Source organism: Echinops telfairi, unplaced genomic scaffold (genome assembly GCF_000313985.2).
Source record: "Echinops telfairi isolate 266 unplaced genomic scaffold, ASM31398v2 ScPeMD7_7420;HRSCAF=8458, whole genome shotgun sequence".
Classification (NCBI taxonomy): domain Eukaryota; kingdom Metazoa; phylum Chordata; class Mammalia; order Afrosoricida; family Tenrecidae; genus Echinops; species Echinops telfairi.
The window spans coordinates 48,934,385-48,955,992 of NW_022111320.1; the positions used below are offsets into that span (position 1 = coordinate 48,934,385).

Below are 21,608 nucleotides of genomic sequence, written 5' to 3' on the forward strand. Positions count from 1 at the left end.
GGATCGCACCAGGCCCACAACTGCACCGAGCACATCGTTTCCACCTGCGAGACCGTGGAGACAGACGAAGAAGCAATCAAGTGTGTAGTAAAGAAAGGTGATAACTTTATCTGGTTTGCCACAGAATACTTGGCCCATCTTCCTCTGGGAGGGGCTCTACAGGTTCTTACGTAAGGCCAGGGTTAATGGTTAATGAGCTGAATTACCATTATAGCCATCCAGGGCTTGAGAAACCACATCCTTGGCGACTGTCTCATAAACCAAGTCCTGGGAGGCGTCGTGGAGAACTCCATCGAGCTTGAACGACCAGTCTGTCTGCTGGTTATTGACAACTCCTTTCCGGGTGTCTTTTTTTAAATGAATGTCAATGCTCTGGCGAGGAAGGGAGAGAGAGCAGAGATGTTCTTTGTTAGGAAACGGGGTTGTTGTTTTTGGGGGGAGGGGGTTTGAAGCCACTGCCAGCTGAGGCCTGACTTACAGGGAATTAAAGAAAGGAACCCGAGGAAGGAAGGCCGGGGGACTCCCACAGGTGGGCTGGTATTCCTGATGGCAGCTTTGGGATGGGAAAAGGGCGTGCCTTTGGAGAGGTTGCGACACCATCCTATTCTCGTGAAACCAGCTTCACAGGAAGGCCTTGAAGTAGGCTGCAGGGACCCGTGGGATGGAGGCCCATCCTTCTGGTGATTGGCAGGGAGGCTCCCCCAGCTCAGCATCACGTGAACACCTAGTTCCGCACACAACCCATGGGTCAATGTGAGGGATGATGACTGACGTGGGAGCCGTAGAAAGGACCTTGGACTTCTCAGCAGAGCTACTCACTAGGGCAAACTGAGAGTGCTCAACCTGTCAGTAATCAGTGGGTTTCCACTAAGTGTCAGCTGGCTTAGAGAGGTGCCCAGGGAAAGTCAGTTGGTACGGCTACTGTAAACAGACTCTGGTTAAATTCTTGCACTGACTGCCCTCACGGAGAAACCAAGGCCTGGCCCAGGGAGCAAAATGAAGACCCAGTCTTCACGCAGGAAGTGGTCGGTGTTTCTGGAAACTACATCCAGGAGGGCACATTTCACAGGGCGGTGCTGATCTCTGTTTGAGTGGCCTGGACCTTCAACGCTTTAATGGCCTGCCTTTGAATGCTTGGCGCATAGACTGACTCAGAATTGCCCACAGTGGCTGAACGAAGACTCCTACCAGTCTCACGTTGTCCCAAGTCTGTCTGTCAGAGGGGTTCTCAGGACAGGAGCAAGGGTATAGGGACGGAGAAATGTTTCTGGCTCTCTTGACACGAAATTCCCTCACTGCTTTGGTATGTTTGACCATGATCAATGAAACCCATCCCCCCCCCAGACTATGTAAATGAAAGCTTTCTTAATCGTGTACTGTCTGAGTACCAGTTTTTCTGCCTCTGTTGTGCTCAAGGTAAACTTATTGACCAAAAAGTCAACCTGAAAGGGAAGCTTTCCCAGCTTCCTCATCAATGAAAGGGTGGGGATGGGAGGAGTTTGGACCTGGCACTGGAGTCTTATTTGAACTGGAGTCTTATTTGAACCGCTTCCAACTCAGTGTCGGTCCTTCCTGACAGGGTTGTCTGGAAGCAGTGTCAGACAGCAGCGAGGGAGGACAGAGCCAGGCCTGGGCAGAGGAAAGCAGACCCGCTGCACTTACTTTGTAGTCCTCTCCGTAGCTGATCATTTCATGAGCAAAGTCATCAGTAGGTTTGACTCTGACGAAAGCATGGACTCTTTTCCTGGTGCTCATTCTAGCTAAAAAGAAGAGGACAATGGCATTTTCAGTAGTCACCCTCCAGCGAGTCAGAAGGGAGGTGTGGCTCATTCAGCTCAGAAAAGGGTGGCGTGCACATCTTCCATCTCGAAGCGCCCTCGCGGTCCCCGCATGGCCGCATCCGCTCTCCAGAAGTAGCGTATACCTTTTGGAGACTGTCAGACCTGAGCCTTTCCTTTCCCTTATAAAAATCACTTGGAGTTACAGAAAAGACAGAAAAGGGCAGCATGCAGTAGGTCCTGTTGTTCCTAGCCCGCTAAGGCCAGCCTTTCTTTCAACCCTTTGACATTTCAGTGCTCCATCCACAGACAGGCCAGTGGCTCAAGTTCATCAATGGTTCTGAGGGAGAAAGGTAAGGCGGTTTGCTTCTGAAAAGACTTAAAACCCACTGTCTATGACTCAAGGGTTACATGTTGGGCTGCTGACCTTGTCAAAACCATCATCAGCGCCAAGGGAAAAGGGGGAAGCTTGCTACTCCAGGAAAGCTTCCCAGCCTCAGAAACCCACTGGGGAGTTCTACCGTCCTCTCAGGTCGCCATGAGGTAGAATTGACTCCGTGGCCCTGAGCTTTTTGAGTTTGCCACCAAGTTGATTCCCACTCAGTGACCCTGTGGGAGTCCTGAACTGTCCCACTGGGTTTTCGAAGCCATCGAGCTGCCTGTCCAACAGAGCAGGGAACAGAGCTTTTGGGTTTAAATCACTGACCTTGTGGTTGGCAGCCCAACGCTTAACCCACTGCACTAGCAGGGCTTCTTCGATCAAGACTGAGAGCCTCAGAGACCCTCTGAGCAGTTCTAACCTGTCTTGTAGGGTCACGAGAAGTTGGAATTGGCTTGATGGCTGTGGGTTGGACCACAGAACCTGGCTCAGTAAGGATGTGTCCTTTCTACCTCATTGGCTGCTTGACCATTTCCCACTAAATTCACTACTGCTGAGTCCAATATGACCCATAAAGACCCTGTATTGTAAGATTTAATAGCCCCATTGGTTTTCTGAGACTGCATCTTTACAGGAGTTGACAACCTTGTCTTTCGTCTGTGGAGCGATGGAGGGGTTCGAACCGCTCACTTTGTAGCTCGCAGATCAATGTGCCACCAGGGTAAGGTGACCAGATTTTAACATTGGTAAAGCGGGACACCATTGATAAAACTCATATCCTGGCGAAATAGCCACATGGCAGCCGAAAACCGTATACCCTAGCTTGTGCATTCTTTCAAAAAAATCAGGACTTTTTAAAAATGCCGTGGGACATGGGACAAATTGTTAAAAATCGGGATGTCCCGCCAAAAGTGGGACGTCTGGTCACCTTACACCAGGGCGGCTTCATGTTCCACTCATGATCCAAAGAAAGTCTCAAGATAAAGCACAGAGAACGCACTCCTTAGCAGACTCATCTCAGACGTAGTTTCCAGAAAGGTTCTGTATCTAGAGTCCACCTGTTTTGACTCATGCATTATTATTTTACTCGAAAGCACTGTGAAAAGCATTAAAACACATTTTTCTCCTCAACAGACCAGACATATCTCCTCTAGAGTATACAATGCTAATAATTAATCTAATCCATAATCAAATAAGCTTTCTTCTCCACTGCTCTATGAACAGAAAAATCGCAGACTCTTCCTACCTCCTCCCCAAACTCATTGTGATCCCGTCCCCACCATCTGTTTTCAGCCACACATATACAGTCGATCCCCATTCTTCAAAGAGTCCTTTGTGAATTCACCTACTTGTGCAAATCTATTCCAGTTTGCCCAAATCAATACTCCTGGCTCTTCTATGGACATGCACAGAACAGTTAAAAAAAAATTGAGATGCCTGATATGCAAATTCCTAGTGAGGGCCAACAAGGTGTCAGTATGTCTTACTTCACTCTCATAAACTTGCTGAATTTATGAAAAAAGTTAAGGGAACTGTAAATAAGTGTCCCTTTTTTGCTGTCTATTTAGTTTCTTGTCTTTTTGGCACTTTTGTGCTTTTGCCTGGTGGTTCACTGTTTAAAGGGGGGCCCATATCACACATAGTAAGAGTCTAGTGTTCCTAAGTGCAAGAAGGTTGTGACATGCCTGACCATGAAAATGAGTGTGTTAGAGAAGGTTATGTATTGACTGGTTGATGAACCCAACCAGTTGCAGGAACCCAACCCTGTAATCCCCTCTAAAAGCAATGATTCAGTAGTCATTAATTTAGTGTTTGCAACATACCGAACATAACTAGCATGAATAAGAAGAATCTACTGCATTTATCTTCTCATTTATTTACATATAATTACCATCTATAGTAAAATGAGTTAAATCTATAGTAAAATTAGTTAAATATATTTTATCTGGTATAGGATGAAAACTTACAGATAAAAATGACAGGATGGTAGGTTTAGCTAAAGGGTTTTCCTAATATTGAGAGCCATTCCATAAATGAAGAAGCCCTGGTGGGTAGTGGTTACGAGTTGGGCTGCTAACCATAAGGTCAGAAGTTCAAAACCACCAGCCACTCCTCAGGAAAGACAGGAGTTTCTACTCCCCTAAAGAATTGTCGTCTTGGAAACTCACAGGGACAGTTCTACCCTGTCCGATAGGGTCACTATGAGTCAGAAATGACTTGATGGCACCGTTTGGTTTTGGAAAAGATCTTCTCAAGGTAAAAACCATAAACACCTGCAAAGGAGAATGTTGCACTGAGTAGGTTAACTGATCTCTAAGATCCTTTCTAATGAAAATATTTTGTAAGCATTTCTAAAGATGGAATTGCATCACAATCTTCCAAATAATAACTAAAAGATCTATTATTGGGTTTAGCCCCATTGGTCAACTCACACTACGTCGCTCTCTTGGGGCTGTCTGTGTAAAAATATGTAATACTAATTAGGCAGCCAACTTTGGATCTAGCATTCACATAGCACGGAGGAGCAAAAATGATTATTAAATACAGGTGATAATTATACTGTTTTTAATTGCTTCAAGGGAATGTCCAACTTAATCAATTTTCCAGGTGTCTCATTATTTACACCATGGGTTCCCAACCTTATTTGGCCTACCACCCCACCAATAGGCCAAAAAAAAAAAAATTACTCAGCACACCCTGGCAATTGAAAACTTTTTATACTATAGTTCATAATCCAAGACAAAGTATGGGGATCTGCTTTTGCAGCCCCCTGGACCGTCCCAGTACCCCCAGCACATTGGATTGCACACTTTGATAACAATGATCTACACTGATGCCAAAGGATGAACTATTGAAAGAAAATGCTGACAGTTCTGAAATAAGCTAAGTGAAAACAATCTATCTGTAGTCCTCATTGTATTAAGTCTAGTTAAGGAATATTAGAAAACATGGTTTCTAAAATATATAACTTGATTGTTCAAAGCATTAGGCAAATTAACACAATACCATTTAAAATAGTTCCAAGATTTCGACTTTCACATGTAAATAAAATTCCCTTTCTAAGATTGTCTAATGTGCTAGGATCCTGTTTTGTTCCTTTTATAATTTTAGTAGTATCATCCCCAGATTGGGTTCTCAAGTTTCAAACATGCCTTTTGAGAGAACTATGAGAATAAAGAAAAACGGTTGTAAGAATTCATTTAGCATTAGAGCTACACAACAGACTTTGAGTGGAGACAAGGCCCAGGGGTCAGGATGCATTGTTTCTCTTTTGATCTTCCTTGTCTGGGTTGAGTAGTTCAACATGAAAGGAGGCTTCTGGCCCTAAAACAATCTGTTCTTCCTTGGGGCCGGAGAAAGGACTTGAGAACTTGAGTAAAAGAGAATCAGCAGAGGAATCTGCAGAACTTATGACAAGAGTTTGGGGAAAGGGAGCTAATTCCATTTCATCTCCAAATCAGAAGAGAGCAATATCAACATTGTTAAGAAGGGGAAACAGCCTACATGTACTACACTGAGCACTTTCAGAAATACACTGAGGTGGTGCTCACTCTTTTAAAACTAATATTCGAGACCTTTACTCTGTGTGCCTGACATAAACTCCTTCTCTTACCTTTTTGCTGATTTTAGAAATTTTAAAAAGCATGTTGAATGTTTAAAGTGCCAACATTTTATGTGTGTTGTGTGAGAGGTTTTACCAGTGTGAACCCCGATGACTCCAGATTTTAAAATTATTCCTGTCCTTCCACATTTCCAGAGACAACTTGTGCTGACCCACTGGCAAGCTGCATTACCTAGGCTCAGGTGGCAGGAAGAAACTCGATTTCAGCAAGTTAAATAGACGGTTCACAGCTTCCGTGTGGATGAAATGCAACTTTAATTGTTTTAATCAAACTCCTGTTTATAAGTCCTTTGACCCTCAAATCAAATAAGCGAACATACACTCAAAAAAACAAACTCACCGTCATTGAGACGATTCTGACTCGTAGTGACTCTACCGGCAGGGGCAGAAGTGCCCCCGTGGTTTCCGAGGCTGCAACCCTCATCTTTCTCCTGAAGAGCGGCTGGTGGTTTCAAACTTCTAACCTTGAGGTTAGTAGCCCAACACTTACCCCACGATGCCACCCTGACATATTTATCTATCGCAGAGTGTGTACATGATTCCTATATTCTTCAAGTGTGTCACAGATGGCTTTTCCTGGCCATGGGGTTGTTGAGATGTTTTGATTTTTAGAAAATAAATATGAAATGTATTGCAGTAAGCAAGGATAATGGCCTGCCCAATTTATGTTTTAATATTTGCGCGGGCAAAATTGAGCTCTAGAAGTACAAAGCCTCCGCCAGCTCTAACCTGTATCCTCAAGGAAGGAAACCAAAGCTCACTTTGGTCTAGGCCAGTGTTCTCCACCTTCTTCCTGCCGCCACCCTTTCACACAGTTCCTCATGTTGTGGTGACTCCTCCAACCATAACACTATTTTCATTGTTACTTCATCACTGTCATTTTGCTACTGTGATGAATCGGGCGACCCCAAACGGGTCGAGACCCACAGGTTGAGAACTGCTGGTCTAGGCTTTTGGGAATTCGATGGTGGAGGGATGTAGGTGTGCCTTGGCTCAAGGAAACACGCTCAAGGTCTGCCCTTCATTCCATGTCAACCGTGGGAGACCCATCCTGCCTACCCAGGGAGTCCAGGTACTAACCCAAAAGCAGGGAAGCTCTGGAGGCAGGTTCTCTTTAAGGAGGTCTTGTCCATTAACAGCACAAGGAAATGCAACACAGGCAGTGTGAATGGTTACCCTCCTCCCAAGGGCGGCCCCCCCATAGCCCTGCATTTTGCCACAAGCACATGCACATGCAGCTGCCTCCATCTGCACTTCCCAAAGCCCACCCCTGGACTCTGGACATGCAACAAGCCTTCCCTAACACCCACACCCTACTCAGCAGACCCTCCAGACCCAGACATGGGGACCCCACGCCATCTTGCACTTACTGAAATACCGCTTGTTACTGTTCTTACGCCGCTTCATTGGAATGAGTTTCAGCTCCCAACTTAAATGACAAGCTGCTTGTTGGCAAGGTCTGTGCCTTTTAAATGGTTTGACTCCCCCCACAACATCCAGAACAGTGTCCCGGGCAGAGCAGGTGCACCAAAAAAGATGACTGGTGGTGGTGATGGTCATGGCTGGAAGTCAGAGGGTGGAGGCATCTCCACCGGTGGTGAGTCCATCTTCTGTCACTACTGAAAGAGGGGTTTAGTTTCACACCCCAAGGAGCATGTGTCAACTGCCCTCCCAGACCACCTTCAAGCCCAAGTGCCCATCACCCTTCTAGGGCACTTGGTTTCTACCCTTTCACTTGCCAGAAGCCTTCTTCAGTTGCTCTCTACACTGTTTTAGCAGCACCCTCCCCCCACTCGTGACCTTGTGGGGAAGGCCCCTCTCAGGCAAGGGAGCTTCTGAGATGCCCCCAGGAGTCCTCTGTTTTCTCGTTTGTTTGGGGGTGAGAGAGGTCAGAATTAACGTCCAGCACTACTGAAGGCTCCACAAGAGGAGAAGGATTGACTGACGGCTCAAGCTGTCGGCGCCAGGGGCACCCCCTGCCTTTCTGCCCTTCACCAGAATCCCCTGCCCAGGCGACTCCCTCATCCGGCACTCCCAGCAGCTACAGAGGCGGCAGCTACTGAAATCTGAACTCGGGCCCAACCTCGCTCAGCCCAGCGCCGCACACAGACGCGAAGAAGCCCAGAGAACTAGCGTTTTTTCCTCTGTGACTCAACGTACCAGACCCCTTCCTAGAGGCCGAGCTGCAGTTGCTCTTGAGCCCACTCCCATCCTTCTCTGAAGCCGCTTCATCGTCGGTAAAGCGAAAGGCTCGGATTGCCGATCCCGAAGCGCCCTCCAGTTTGAAAGCCGACGAGCGCCGAAGAACAGATGGCCTCGGGCTCCCCCGCCTCACGCGCCTTGGACCGCAGGCGTGACGTGAGACCCTCGCGAGGCCAACGCAACGTTTGCCTCAAGCACCCCGCGCCCCAAGCCCCGGCCAGGATGCTGTGCTGTCTGCCCTCGCTGCATAAATGAGCGAGCCTAAGCCCTAGGACTCCAGGGGGCGCGAGGTTCGGACCCCCGCTGCGGCCCACCACGCGGGCGCACACCCTTGCCCAGCCCCCGCTCCCACCCCCCGGCGCCGCGTGGCCCCTGCTCACCGCTCGCGAAGCCGGAGCGTGCCACGGGTCGCTGTACGGCTGAAGCCGGGCAAGCGACCTGGACGCCCCATGGGAGGCTGACAGGTTGTGTACACTGTCGCCATGGCAACCGGCCACTTCCGGGGGTTCCGGAAGTCTCGAGTAGTGGCGGAAATGAAGTCCGTGGTCCTCAGCCAAGACGACAGGGCCAAACTGGAAGACGGGAAATGGCACCGACTGATTTAGGAAGGCTGCAGCCGTTGCCCGCGAGGAGCAAGAGTCGGGACAGCGCAGGAACGGAGGCTGCGTTAAGCCAGGAAGCGGGGCCTCAGGGCTTCCGGCGCCGAGGAGTTGCTCTACGGCGGCCGCGCAGGCCCGTCCCGTTCCGACAACGCGCTCCGCGCTCCAGCGGGCGCACGCCCTCGCCCCGCCCTGCAGAGTGTCGGGCCGGCCGGTCAGGCCTGCGCAGTCGAGGCGGCGGGGGAAGATGGTGGAGGACGGCGCGGAGGAGCTGGAGGACCTGGTGCACTTCTCCGTGTCCGAGTTGCCTAGTCGCGGCTACGGAGTCATGGAGGAGATCAGGCGGCAGGGCAAGCTGTGCGACGTGACGCTCAAGGTACCGCGCGCCGGCTGGGCGGCGCGGAGCTGAGGGCAGCGCGGCCGGCTGGGGAGGAGGGAGGGCTGGTAGGGGAGAGGTTGAATGGGGTGAGGTTGAGCTGGGAAGGTGGGAGAGGGGCCAAGTTCAGGGGGAGAGAGATGCCTCCCGGCAGGAGGAGGAGGAGAATTAGATCTGGTGCGAGAAGGGGTGAAGGACAGCCCCCCCAGCCCGTGCCAGGCACGCGGGGAGGTGCTGGACTTAGGCCCTAGGAATGGGGGACAGTGGGGTGCCCGCCTCCCTCTTCGGTTACACTGAGGAAATGGACTTGCAGCCCCTCGCTGGAGGAAGGGGCGGTGGCCGGCTGTGTCTTCCGATGAGCACTTCTGAAACATCTTTTATTCTCATAAACCCGTCTGTACCCCTTGAAGTTGGTTGTGCTTTGGGAGCGGCGTGGGCTTCTCCTTAGTAAGCATTGCTTCGCCTTGATTTTCAGATGATCACTTTGTCGCCGGAGTTTTTGGAAATCTTTGGAGGTGGGCAGCTACCTGCCACATTGGAAGCATCCTCTCCTCGCACCACCCCCACCTCCCTGGTTTTGTTTTTTGGGTTTTTTTTTTTCCCCTCCCTGTTTTACAAAGCCTTGGAGGTTGGGCTGCTGGGCTGTGTAGAGGGGAGGGGTGCTGACATCAATAGGGGCGAGATCTCTTAACTTCCTGTTCCCTACCGGCATTCTGGTCTCCAGAGCCTGTCTCCCTCCGAGCTTCCCATCCATTCCTGCTGGGAGAGGCACGTGCGCTCCTCTTCCGCGGAGCTGCAGCAGTGTGGAGCCTTCCTCCAGCGGCGCGGGGTGAGGGTGCTGCAGGCCCGTGGCCTTGCCGTACTTGGGCTGGCAAGCTCCCAGCATTTGTGCAGGACCCCCCGTTTTGTTCCGGTTTAGAAACAAAGCAGAACGAAACAGACTCCCTGGGTTAAGGAAACTTTCCTTCCCACGCATTGAGCCGAGATTTCTGGAGGCGGTCGCTCAGAATGGCTGAGGGTATGGGTTTGAAGTCAAAGGATTTGGATTACATTCCTACTTGCAACCTCGGGCAAATGACTTAATCTCCCTAAGCTTCACTTTTCCAAATGTAAAAATAGGGGTGATTCCTAATTCTCTGTATTAGCATGGGGATTACATGAGAATATCTGCGGCCTGCGTTGCATAATACTTGGCACATTTTTGTTTCACTGTGCCCGAACCTCTCCTGAAGAGGGCCGAAGTGGCCTGATAGGGGAACCAGAGGGATTGAGAAAAAAACCCAAAAAAACCTGGACTGTCAGAGGATAATGGAAGCCAAGGAAGGAATAAGAACAAATGAGGGTTTTGTTAGCAGCGATGGCAAGGTGGACCATGTCCATACCAGTAGCCTGAGAAAGGTGTGGTTGGGGCTGTAATATTTGGGGTGCGTACAATTGGGTTTCAAGCCTGCTTAATCTGGTTTACACACACACACACACACACACACACGCCTGCTTATTCTGGTTTACACACACACACACACACACACACACACACACACATACGCATACGCGCACGCGCGCTGAACCCCAGATGTACTAGATCATAACCTAGTTTTTAACAAGAGCCTCCTGTGATGCTTACCAGACGCTCCAGGTACACAAGCTCCAGGTACACACAAATCACCTGTGAGAGGTCCTGTTATTGGGTAGGAAGGCACCGTCTCAGCTTTGCAAACCTGAAGGACCTGATTCGAAGCCATGGAGTAGAGATTGGTGTAAAGCAGCCATCAGAGAGAATTTTTGAATTTAGATTGGGGTTGTAGGTGTGAGCCTGAGAAAGTATTTAAGACTGAGAGAAGCAAAAAGGGCAGGCATACAAGGCTGAATAGTCACAGATACTTCTTTGTAAATCGTAACTGTGTTTTGACTCTGCATTTCATGAAATAACAGAACATGGGAAAGGGCTTTAGCAGAAAAAAATGCCTGTGTGACTTTTTTGTTAAAATACTGCCTCGTTCATTCAAAGGAACTAGTGAAATACCACTTGGTAGCTCCAACCAAGAGTATTAATCTAAATTGCTATCTTAATTTCAAGGGTGTGGGACATAAAGAGGAGCCTTGGTGGTGTAATGGGCTATGCACTGGCTGCTTCACCACAAGATTATCGGTTCAAACCCACCAGCCACTCTGTAAGAAAGGTGAGGCTATTTCCATTAAGAGTTAGAGCCCCAGAAGCCCAACAGGGCAGTTCTACCCTGCCCTATAGGGTGACTGTGAGTCAGTGAGTTTGATTTCTGTGTGTGTGTGTGGGGGGGGGGGCGTTGCATAAAGATCAGTTTACAGGCCTATGGTAGAGTTAGACAGGATCACAGAGAACATTGACAGCCCTGGTTTGTAAGCACTGTGCAGCACCTGAGGAGCAGCTCAGTAGCAGTGTGATAATGGGGGGAGGGGAGAAGCCAAGCAAGCCTCTTGCCTCTTCCCTTTGCATCAGCTGCACTTTGGTATCTGTGTTGGTCTCTCCCTCTGACTATAGCGTCTTTCCTTAAATCTCTGGTGATTCCTGCCTTCCAAGTAAACAGAGGCACTGAAAAGTTGCTTGGAAGCATCTTGGGATGGGATGGGCTTACTGACAAGGGGCCTCCATGGAAGCAGTGAGTCTCAAACTTTAATGAGTCCCAGAATCATCTGGAAGCTTTATTAAAACACATTGGCTTTCTGGGGCCAATAAGACTGGATGAACCTCTGAAACTGTGACCCTTAGGTAATCTCTGTAGGGCCAGTGAATTATTTAATGTGGCTCCTCTAGCCAGTCTCTAACTTCCACCAAATAACCTTTCCCTTCATGGATCTGGGAAGAAGGTGGAGGGAGGTGCTGATAGGATTCACCTTCAAGTAATTGCAAACGGGATTCCCTGGAGTGGCATCCTGCGGTGTATAAAATGAGCCTCTGAGAAGCAGGAGGAGGGATCATCACATCACCAGCAAGAGTCAGGAGAGGAGTACGTCCTCTGGGTCTGAGATCATTGTACTGCAAACCTCTTGGATCAAGATGACAGCTATACCATTGGAGGCGCAGCAGTAGAACAGGGAGCCAGAGCATGGGGCAGAGTGATGGACTTCCCAACCCATGGGGCAAGTCGAGTGTGTTTGTGCAAGAGGCTGGCTTGTGGAGTGGTATGCCTCTTGGCACTTAATTGGGGAACTTGCTGACTCACAAAAGTGGAGCCTAGTGCCTTTGGGCATAGGGTTACTGGAATGGGGTACCTCTGGGCACTTAATTCAGGGAACTGGGTTTGCTGACCCAAGGAGCTTGAGCTGAATGTGTTGAGGATTACAGCAGAGTGCTTTGCCCCTCTGGGCACTTATTAGCAGACCTGAAACTATATGTAACATGTCCTCGTAAAAAACTACCCTGAACATTGCTCATTGGCTTTACAACTTAACTTCTCTTTTTTAAAAATCATTTTATTGGGGGCTCAGACAACTCTTATCACAATCCATATATACATCAGTTGTGTAAAGCACATTTGTACATTCGTTGTTGCCTTCATCATTCTCAAAACATTTGCTCTCCACTTAAGCCCTTGGCATCAACTCCTCGTTTCCCCCCCCTCCTTCCCCCTCCTCCTTCCCCCATGAACCCTAGCTAATTTATAAATTATTATTATTTTGTCATATCTTACACTGTCCGACATCTCCCTTCACCCATTTTTCTGTTGTCTGTCCCCCAGGGAGGAGGTTATATGTAGATCCTTGTAATCAGTTCCCCCTTTCCACCCCACCCTCCCTCCACCCTCCTGGTATCACCACTCCCAGCACTGGTCCTGAAGGGATCATCTGTCCTGGATTCCCTGTGTTTCCAGTTCCTATTTGTACCAGTGTACATCCTCTGGTCTAGCCAGATTTGTAAAGTAGAATTGGGATCATGATAGTGGCGAGGAAGAAGCATTTAAGAACTAGAGGAAAGTTGTATGTTTCATCGTTGCTACACTGCACCCTGACTGGCTCGTCTCCTTCCCGAGACCCTTCCGTAAGGGGATGTACAGTTGCCTACAGATGGGCTTTGGGTTCCCACTCTGCACTTCCCCTCATTCACAATGATATGATTTTTTGTTCTTTGATGCCTGATACCTGATCCCTACAATTTAACTTCTTTAATAAACTGTTGAATGAAGAATTTTGTCTGAGTTCTGTTGTCATCGCAATGGATATTAGGAACTACAGAACTAAATTACAGAACATTAAGTCAGTACTATCTCTAAACCATAAACCAAAAACATATCCTGAAGCCTTCTTTAAATGAAGAATAAAAACAAAACAAAAAACCACCACTTGGCCATTGAGTTGATTTTGACCCATAGCACAGAGTAGAACTGACTCACAGGGTTTTTTCAAGGTTGTAAATCTTTAAAAAGCAAACTGCTTTTAAAGCATAGCTTGCCCCAGGGCACTGCTGGTTGACTTGAACCATCAACCTATTGGGTTAGCACCTGAGCAGCACTTAACCACTGTCCTACCAGGGCTCCTATAAATTGACAACATCAACTTGGAAAGGTTAGATGGGCAGTTTTGGGGCCAGTGAGTTTATGTTAATAAGCTCTAAGCTCACTGCCCTGGAATTGATTCCAAACTCACAGCAATCCTGTACGACAGAGTAGAGCTGCCTCTGTGCCTTTTCAAGATTGTTAACTTCTTACAGGAATAGCAAGCCTCATCTTTCTCCCAAGGAGTGGTTGGTGGTTTTGAACTGCTGACATTGTGTTTAGCAGCCCAGTGCACAATCCAGTACACTACCAGAGCTCCTTTCTGTTAATAGGGGATGAATAATTCTCAAAAGGACAAGAATGGTTGTGCACCTTGAAGAATGCACTCAATGTCACTGAATTGTACATATTGAAATGGTTGCTTTGGGTGATGTGAGTTGTATATATATATTGTGAACAGCAACAGAGGTTTTAGATCATTTTTCAAAACTGCAACCTTAAAAACAAACCTTGGTTGTTAAACCCCACCCCAGAATTTGATCCAGTAGGTTTGACATGCATCTGACAATTCATATCTGACAGGCTCCCTGGTAATCCTACTTCTGGTCTGAGGACTATTTTTGTAGGGTGATGGTGGACCTGCCCTTTTAATCAGAGTTTATAGACCATCCTCTAAGTTTCTGCCTCGGTGTAAGCTTCGGGAACATTACCTGGTTCGGGGGCTGGGGCTTCTGCCTGCTATGCAGACTTGCTTGTAATCCCACAAATGGTGCTCCCTCCTTAGCTTCAGTGGTGCCCTCAGTACCCGAGTCTGAGTGGCGAGTTGATCCAGTCTTCCAGCGGGGCTGTAAAGGCGCACACAGCATGTTCTTGTTTGGGGTAGGGGCCCAGTGCTGCCTGCTTCCAGCCCCTGCTCTTGCTTACATCTTAAGTGGTTGGGCTTTGAAGGGCCTCAGCAGTGAGCATGGATTTCCCCATCAAAGTCCGTTGCTACTCAACTAATTTGATTTTTATCTTCTAGAAGTGTGTTGATATTTTAAATCTGCCTCCGCTTTTCCCCCCTTTCCTGGTGAGTTTATGCCACAGTTATTCTTTGATTGTCAGACTGAGAGGCAGTTATTCCAGACTGAGCCAGGCTGCCTGGCTTTGGATCCAGCCACTTATGAGCTGTGGAAAGTTGAGTAAGTTCGTCAAAGCTCAGTGATTCTGTTTTCATGATCTGTAAGATGGAGGACGTGCTGGTCCCTCTCTCATGAAGTTGCCATTCCTTAGTTTTTCTTAAACCATTCGTGTAGGAAATGCTCAGTAAGCAACAGGTATTTATTAGGGCTAACAGGATGGGATTGCCAGAGAGAATGAAGATGAATGCATGTGTCCGACTTGTCAGTTTGAATTTGTTTCATCATCTGATACCTTTTGGGGGAGGCTTGATCTGAACAGTGTAAACTGCCTTAGAGAGTCTATAAATATCTGCTCTCCTGCAGTCACTTGCATTTTACAGACGATGACACACGCCCAGAGAACAAGGGACTTGTCCTGGGTTGGAGACTGAATGAGAGGCAGCTAGCAGCAGTTGTCGACTGCAAGGGGGTATATGCCTGGACGGCAGGTGCCTGGTCCTCATCCTTCACCACATGCTACCTTTTCTATCATTTGAGGCTTAGGGGGAGTTGGCAAGTGGGAAGGAAGCCTGGTGGCACTGTGGGCTAAGCATTGGGCTGCTAACCTAAAGGTCAGTGGTTCAAATGCATGAGCTGCTCCTTGGCAGTTGGCCGTCTGCTCCATGACAGTGGATAGTGTCAGAAAGCCTAAGGAGCAGTTGGGTGCTCATCCCACAGGGTCGCCCACAGGGCAGACTGGGTGGCAGTGGTTCTTTTGGGTGCAAGTGGGGATTAGCAAGCATGCCGCCCTCAAAATCGGCCTTCTGTTCCTGAACACGTCGTCATTTTCTCTTTGGAAACAGGCTCCACTGGAACCTGTTGGATAGTCGAGTAGAGGCAGAACAGAAAAAGATGATCTCTTACTTGTTTTGAATACACTCAACCATCTGTGCTGAAACCTGCGAGACCCATACCCCAGAAAATACACATAATTACAGATGTGCCAAATTTGGCTTTCAGTTTTGAGAGGAATTCTCCTGGAGCTGGTCTTTGGGACCTTGGGTTATGACTCCAATTGAATATGATTTTTCTTATCAGAAAAAAACAAAGCAAAGTTCCTTCATCTTGGTAGAGCGTCTCATCATCAAGGTTGGGAAGAGAGCAGTGCCGAGACTTCTGGTTGACTACGGCCTAAGAAAGAGGAAGGCCTCCACGCAGGCTCGCCTCCCTTCCTCCCAGGGGTTGGTTCTAGCTCCTTGCCTCTGGGCTACCAGAACCCCAGGCTTACTGCCTCCCTGGTGGGGTACACGCTGGACTGCTAACCACCAGGTCAGGGTTTCAAATTTATCAGCTGCTCCATGGGAGAAAGAGGAACCTTTCTGCTCCCGTAAAGATGGAAGCCTCAGAAACCCGCCGGGGCCGGTTCTGTGCAGCCCTATATGGTTTAAAGATTTGAAGGCGGTCTCGGCAATCGTTTCAGGAGCTCATCTGCCCTTCGTAGCTCCAGAAAGTTGAGTCCGTCAGAACTTAAAATCCTGTGTCTGCTCGCTCTCTTTTTAAAAATCATTTTACTGGGGGCTTGTACAACTCTTATCACAATCATACATCCATCTGTTGTGTCAAGCACATTTGTACACATGTTGTCATCATCATTCTCAAAACATCTGCTTTCTACTTGAGCCCCTGGCATCAGCTCCTCATTTTGTGTCTTCTCCCTCGTGATTCGGATTCTTCCATGAAATCTTTGCTCAAAATGCTCCCTTACATGGCAACCGAGTGCCACTCAATTCTTCTAGGCCTCTGGCAGCCAAACCAAACCAAGCTGTGGTTGTTGGATCGATTTCAGCTCATAGTGAATGGCCCCAAAGTGGGTTTCCCAGCCTGTAAGTCTTCCTGGTAGCAGCAAGTCTCAGCTTTCTCCTATGGAGCGGCTGGTGAGTTTAAACTACTGACCTCATGGTTAGCAGCCTAAAGTGTCACCCACTGTGCTATGCCTGCAGGGTTCCTTGGTCTTCTGGCAGAGGAGGCCATTAGCCACCCTTTCCATCTCCTCCTCCTCCTCTTCCCGACTCCTTCCTCTGTTGTCCCAGGACACCCTAGAGCTTCCAAGGCCGTGACCTTTCCAAAGCAGCTCTCCAGCCCTGCCGGTGGGTTTGAATTGTCTAGCCCAGCACTTAACCCATGGCACCACCCACAGCCTCCACCTTTGTATGGCACCCCCTAATAAATGGCTCTCGAAAGATCGACTTATGGTTTTCCCCTCACCATTTTCCCACAGCCCTGCTGACTTTCCAAACCCAGGTCTGAGACGCTTACCTTGAGGAGGGAATGTCTTCTCTGTGGGGACGGAAGGGCACGGGGTTGGAAGAGCCCCACTTGACCCATGAAAGCCAGGTGCATGGTTTTCCGGCGTCCCTGGGGGATGCAAGTAGTCATGCAAAGCCTATCCAGATGCACCCAGGAAATCAGGCCTGGCGATCTGCTGCGGAAAGGTCACAACCTGGAAACCTACAAACACTGAACCCATTGCCTCGGATTGACTCCTCCTCCCCCACACGACCCTGTGGGGCAGTCGGAGTGCTCCACAGAGGTTCCCAGGGCTGATCTTTTACAGGAGGAGACTGCCACCTCCTCCCTCCCGGAGGGCAGCTGGGGGGGTTTGAACCACCGAGCTCTGTGGGAGCAGCAGGGTGCTTTAGGCATTGCACCACCGGGCCACTTTCTGGTGGGAGAGGGTTTTTTTGCACACTTGGGAGTGCCCCGATTGGGCCTAGACGACAGACAGCCACACCACCACCACCACCACCGCCTCTTTCACGGAAGTGGAGCTGCATGGTCTTGGCCTACTGTGTTACTTCGGTGACGCTGTGATGAACAAATAGGTGAAGTCCACTAGGAAGTGAAGCGAGGATTTGTCGAAGCGTGCCAGTTTTATGCCGGCATCACCCTAATGAGGAACACCGGGATAATTGTCGGGCTAGAGTAATCCTAAAAGGAGCCGGAGAGGTCCTCTAGCGGAGGCTTTCATTCCGCCCATCTTAAGGGATTTGCCCAGGAGACAAAGCTGTATGATCTGAAATCCAACACACCTGTTTGTTGGTGGCAGCGAGTCTTGGCATCCTTGATTAGGTGACTCCCCCACCTGCTGGTGGTGCGAAGCCGAGGAGGGGACAGATACCGTCGTTGGTGTCACCTCTGCGTGCGAGGCTGGTGATGTGTCTCCCAGTGCAGCAGCTTCGCCATCCTCTGCTGGTCTTTCAGGCATATGAACTCTTGACTCTTAGATTTTGCAAAATTGCGCCAGATTGGACAATTTGCTGTGCCTCTGAACATTGTTCATGCCCCGTCTTTCTCTGGGCGGTTGTTCAGGGACTTGTGCTCGTTTTTCAGCTGTGCCTTTTTAGTGAGCAGGTAGAGCTGAGAGGAAGATTGTGCTCCTAGTGTGACATTTTGTGATGGAGACTCATTCGTTACAAAGTTGCGTGTGATCTTGCTCAAGTAATATTGGGGGCACTGGTGGATGGAGGTGAGAGCTTGAATGTGGCTAGAAGGGTTCTTGGGGACGGATGGCTGGGGGCACACCCCGGGACGGTGGTCTCTAGCCAAGCAGCCTTCTGGTGGGTCACCCTGGGGCTGCTGGCAGGCTGGGAGCATTTCAGAAGTTTGTGCTCAGGGTGGTTCTTACTGCAGGTACTTCCTTGATTGTCCCCGATGTGCCATCCTCTGTCCCTTGGCTCCACTGGCTTCAGCTTGTAGGCTGCTTGGTGGAAAAGGAGACCGCAGTGTGCTTTGAGAGGTGTGTTCCTAACCCGGCCTGCATATTATATGTGTTAGTCTGGATTGACTAGAGAAACAAATTCATAGACACTCATGTATAAGAAAGAGCTTTATATAAAAGAGTAATTGTACATTAAGAAAACATCCCAGCCCAGTCCAGATCAAGTCCAATATTACCCCATATGTCCATACTAGTCCATAAATTCCTCTTCAGACTCATGCAAACATGCAACGACACCAGATGCAGCAAGGTCACAGGCCAGTGGGTGGAAAGTCTTGTGGATCCAGTGGTGGTGGAAGCATCTCCGCGCTAGCAGGGGTTCCACATGGCTCCTTCAGCTCCAGGGCTCTAGAGTAGCTCCATGTGTCTTCTCAACAGGAATGTCTCCCAGGGAGTGAGCCTGTGTCCCACCTTCAGCGAGCTATTTATCTCTGCAGTGCCTCCAAATGAGGTCATCAAGCTGCGACCTGATTAACAGGCTATACTCCACCCCTTCACTCTTAAGTCTCAAATTGACAACAGGTTATGTAGCTACCACGTTACAGCATGGCCTCTCCTTTCCCACTTTTGACATGTTGAGTGTTGGCATTCCGATGCCTCTAACCTAGAACCATCCAGCTTTCCTGCAGCAACTGAGGAAGGAAGGCCTTTCTCACCAAATACCCGATCCCATCACCACACGATCCCAGTTAGGATAGGCTACCAGGTATTGGCAGCATTTCTCTATAAGGCCAGGTAGTTGATATTTTAGGGTTTGTAAGCCTTACAGGCCTCCATCTGCAGCAACTGAACTAACTCAGTTTTTGGAGTGCAGAAGCAGCTGTAGGCAGTCTGTGCACAAATAGGTTTGGCTTTGCTCCAGGATGGGTGTGGGCCAGGCCTGCTGGTATAGTTCACTGACCCCTATGGTAAAGTTTGGAGTAGTTTACAAGTGCCCTATTGCCTTCAGCATATTCTTCTATAGTTTCAACATAGTGTGTAGTATTAAATTAAAATAGCGAAGGGAGGTGGGGTGGGGTGTGAGGGGCCAGCCCCCACCTGCTGCTACTAATACTACCCACGGGTTCAGTAATGCACAATTGTACGGTTGAGATATATAAGTATTATATTAAAGTCATCGAGAACATGAGAGATATTACAGTAATACAGTCAGACACATTACATGGTAGCATTGCTCAGCCCAGCTTGGTGTCCACGTGGAGAGAGGGGAAGGGAAGGAGGACAAGGGAACAGGGAGAGGAGGAAGAGAGGAGAGTGAGCAGCAAGGAGGGGAGATCAGAGAGAGAGGCCAGAGAGCTCTCTATTGCTGGCTCACGTCTATATACCTTTGGGGGCATGCCAGCCCACTAATTACAGGTAGAGACATACGTCACCGGAAGGGGATACACTATAGGTTACACAGTAATGGGGTGGTCCAGGGACATAGGTGCAATAGGAAGAGGAGGGACAGAACGGTTTGGCCTGTTCCTGCCAACTGATAGAGACCATTATCAGTAGGATGCGAATTCCGCCCACAGGAGGGACAGAGCCCTTTGGCCTGTTCCTGGCCCAACTGATAGAGACCATTATCAGTAGGATGCGAATTCCGCCCACAGGAGGGACAGAGCCCTTTGGCCTGTTCCTGGCCCAACTGATAGAGACCATTATCAGTAGGATGCGAACTCCGCCCATAGGAGCCTGTCCATTGTCCCCAGGGGCAGGGAGCAGGGCCCTCTGCAGTTTGGCAACTGATTGCCCTCAAGGGGGGAATGCCTGTGCATCTGACCTCCCCCCACAACAGTGTCCAGGAATTGCAGGCATTTCTTGGTAAAGAAAGACTGTAGATTCATCAGAAGTGAAGCGCTTCCTTTTTCCAGCTCACTGCCAGCTGTCATGGACCTGCACTAGTCAACGGTGAAATAACTGACATAACAGAAGTTACCCTTCACTGTGGCATTTCCTCTTTGAAGTCTTGCTGTCGCTCTGCTGCAGCTTGAAGCGTGAAGACACAGCTCTGTCTCAGCTGCAGCTGAGGCTGCTTGGCTGCTTGCCGAGTGGCGGGCCAGTGGGGAGACCGTGGTGGCTCCTGTGCTCCAGTGGACCTCGCCAGGGGTGGCCAGGCTCTTGAAGGGAAGGGTCGGAGTGTGGGCTTTGGGCAGGCAAAGTCGAGGATCATTGGTAGTTGGCCCAATTTAGCGGGACACCTGGGTAGAGTGTGTAATTGCTGACCAGAACACACAAATGCTGTTCAAGAAGCTGTCCCACCCGTCATTGCGGTGGGAGAGCAGACAAAGTGGTACTCTACATCAGAAGACCATTGGGCAGCTTCTTAAAACTGCCGGAGCTTGCTCCTTGATAGTTACACAGATGAGTTGAAAAAAATCATGTCCATACAAAAACCCACACGGGGCTGCTTATAGCTATTCTATTCATAACTGCCCCAAACTGGAACCAACCCATACCAAATCTGCTACTGAGTCCTTTCCGACTCATCGTGACCCTGTAGGACAGAGTGGAGCTGCTCCCCGGGGTCTCCGAGACGGAGTCTCTACAGGAGCAGATTGCCTTAACTTTCTTCGGAGGAGCTGCTGGTGGGTTGGAACTTTTCCGGTTGCATCCTAGTGCTTGACCCATGGCACTCCCAAGGCTCCTTTGCAGGCAGCCAAGATGACCTTGAATAAGGAAATGAGTAAGCAGACGTACACATTCATACAATGAAATAATTCTCGGAGATAAAAAGAAATGACCCACCAAGACATGAAAAGATGTAGAAGGACCTTAAATGCACATTGCTGTGGGAAAGATCAAGGATTGCCGCCTTCAGTATGGACTACAACCCCATGTAACGAGGACTCAAATCCTCACAACTGGACCAGTAGGTTCAAGTTGTCAAGGATTTTGTCTTGCTTGGGTCCATAATCAATGCTCATGCAAACAGCAGTCAAGAGATCAAAAGGTGTGTTGCATTAAGTAAATCTGCTGCACAAGACCTCTTTAGAGTGTTGGGAAGCAGGGATGTCACTTTGAGGACTAAGATGTCCCTGCCCCAAGCCATGCTGTTTTCCATTCTCCCATGTGCTTGTGAAAACTGGACATTGAATATAGAAGACCGAAGAAGAATTGATGCGTTTGCATTGTGGTGCTGGAGAGGAATACTGAAAGTACCATGGACTGCTAAGAGGACAAACTGAGCTGTGTGGGAAGAAGTGCAGCCAGCGTGCTCCTTAGAGGCCAGGAGGGCCAGGCTTTCCTTACATGCTTTGGACGTTGTCAGGAGAGACCAGTCCCTGGAGAAAGGACATCACGTTTGGTAAAGTGGAGGGGTA

General features: G+C 49.1%; 2 protein-coding genes across 3 annotated transcripts in view; one reads left to right on the forward strand and one right to left on the reverse strand.

The window, feature by feature from the left end:
• Nucleotides 1-8,603, reverse strand: part of KIF9 (kinesin family member 9) — a 51,682-nt gene extending 43,079 nt beyond the window's left edge. The window contains exons 1-5 of the mRNA XM_045297703.1: nt 8,362-8,603; nt 7,150-7,398; nt 1,663-1,760; nt 207-372; nt 10-44 (exon numbers count right to left, since the gene is read on the reverse strand). Coding sequence (XP_045153638.1) covers nt 10-44; nt 207-372; nt 1,663-1,760; nt 7,150-7,339 — 489 coding nt within the window. The 5' untranslated portion in view covers nt 7,340-7,398; nt 8,362-8,603. The remainder of the gene's footprint in view (nt 1-9; nt 45-206; nt 373-1,662; nt 1,761-7,149; nt 7,399-8,361) is intronic.
• Nucleotides 8,604-8,820: 217 nt separating this feature from the next.
• KLHL18 (kelch like family member 18) overlaps nt 8,821-21,608 on the forward strand; it is a 49,678-nt gene continuing 36,890 nt past the window's right edge. For both annotated transcript variants that reach the window (XM_004703992.2, XM_004703991.3), the window contains exon 1: nt 8,821-8,956. In XM_004703992.2, coding sequence (XP_004704049.1) covers nt 8,828-8,956 — 129 coding nt within the window. In that variant the 5' untranslated portion in view covers nt 8,821-8,827. The remainder of the gene's footprint in view (nt 8,957-21,608) is intronic.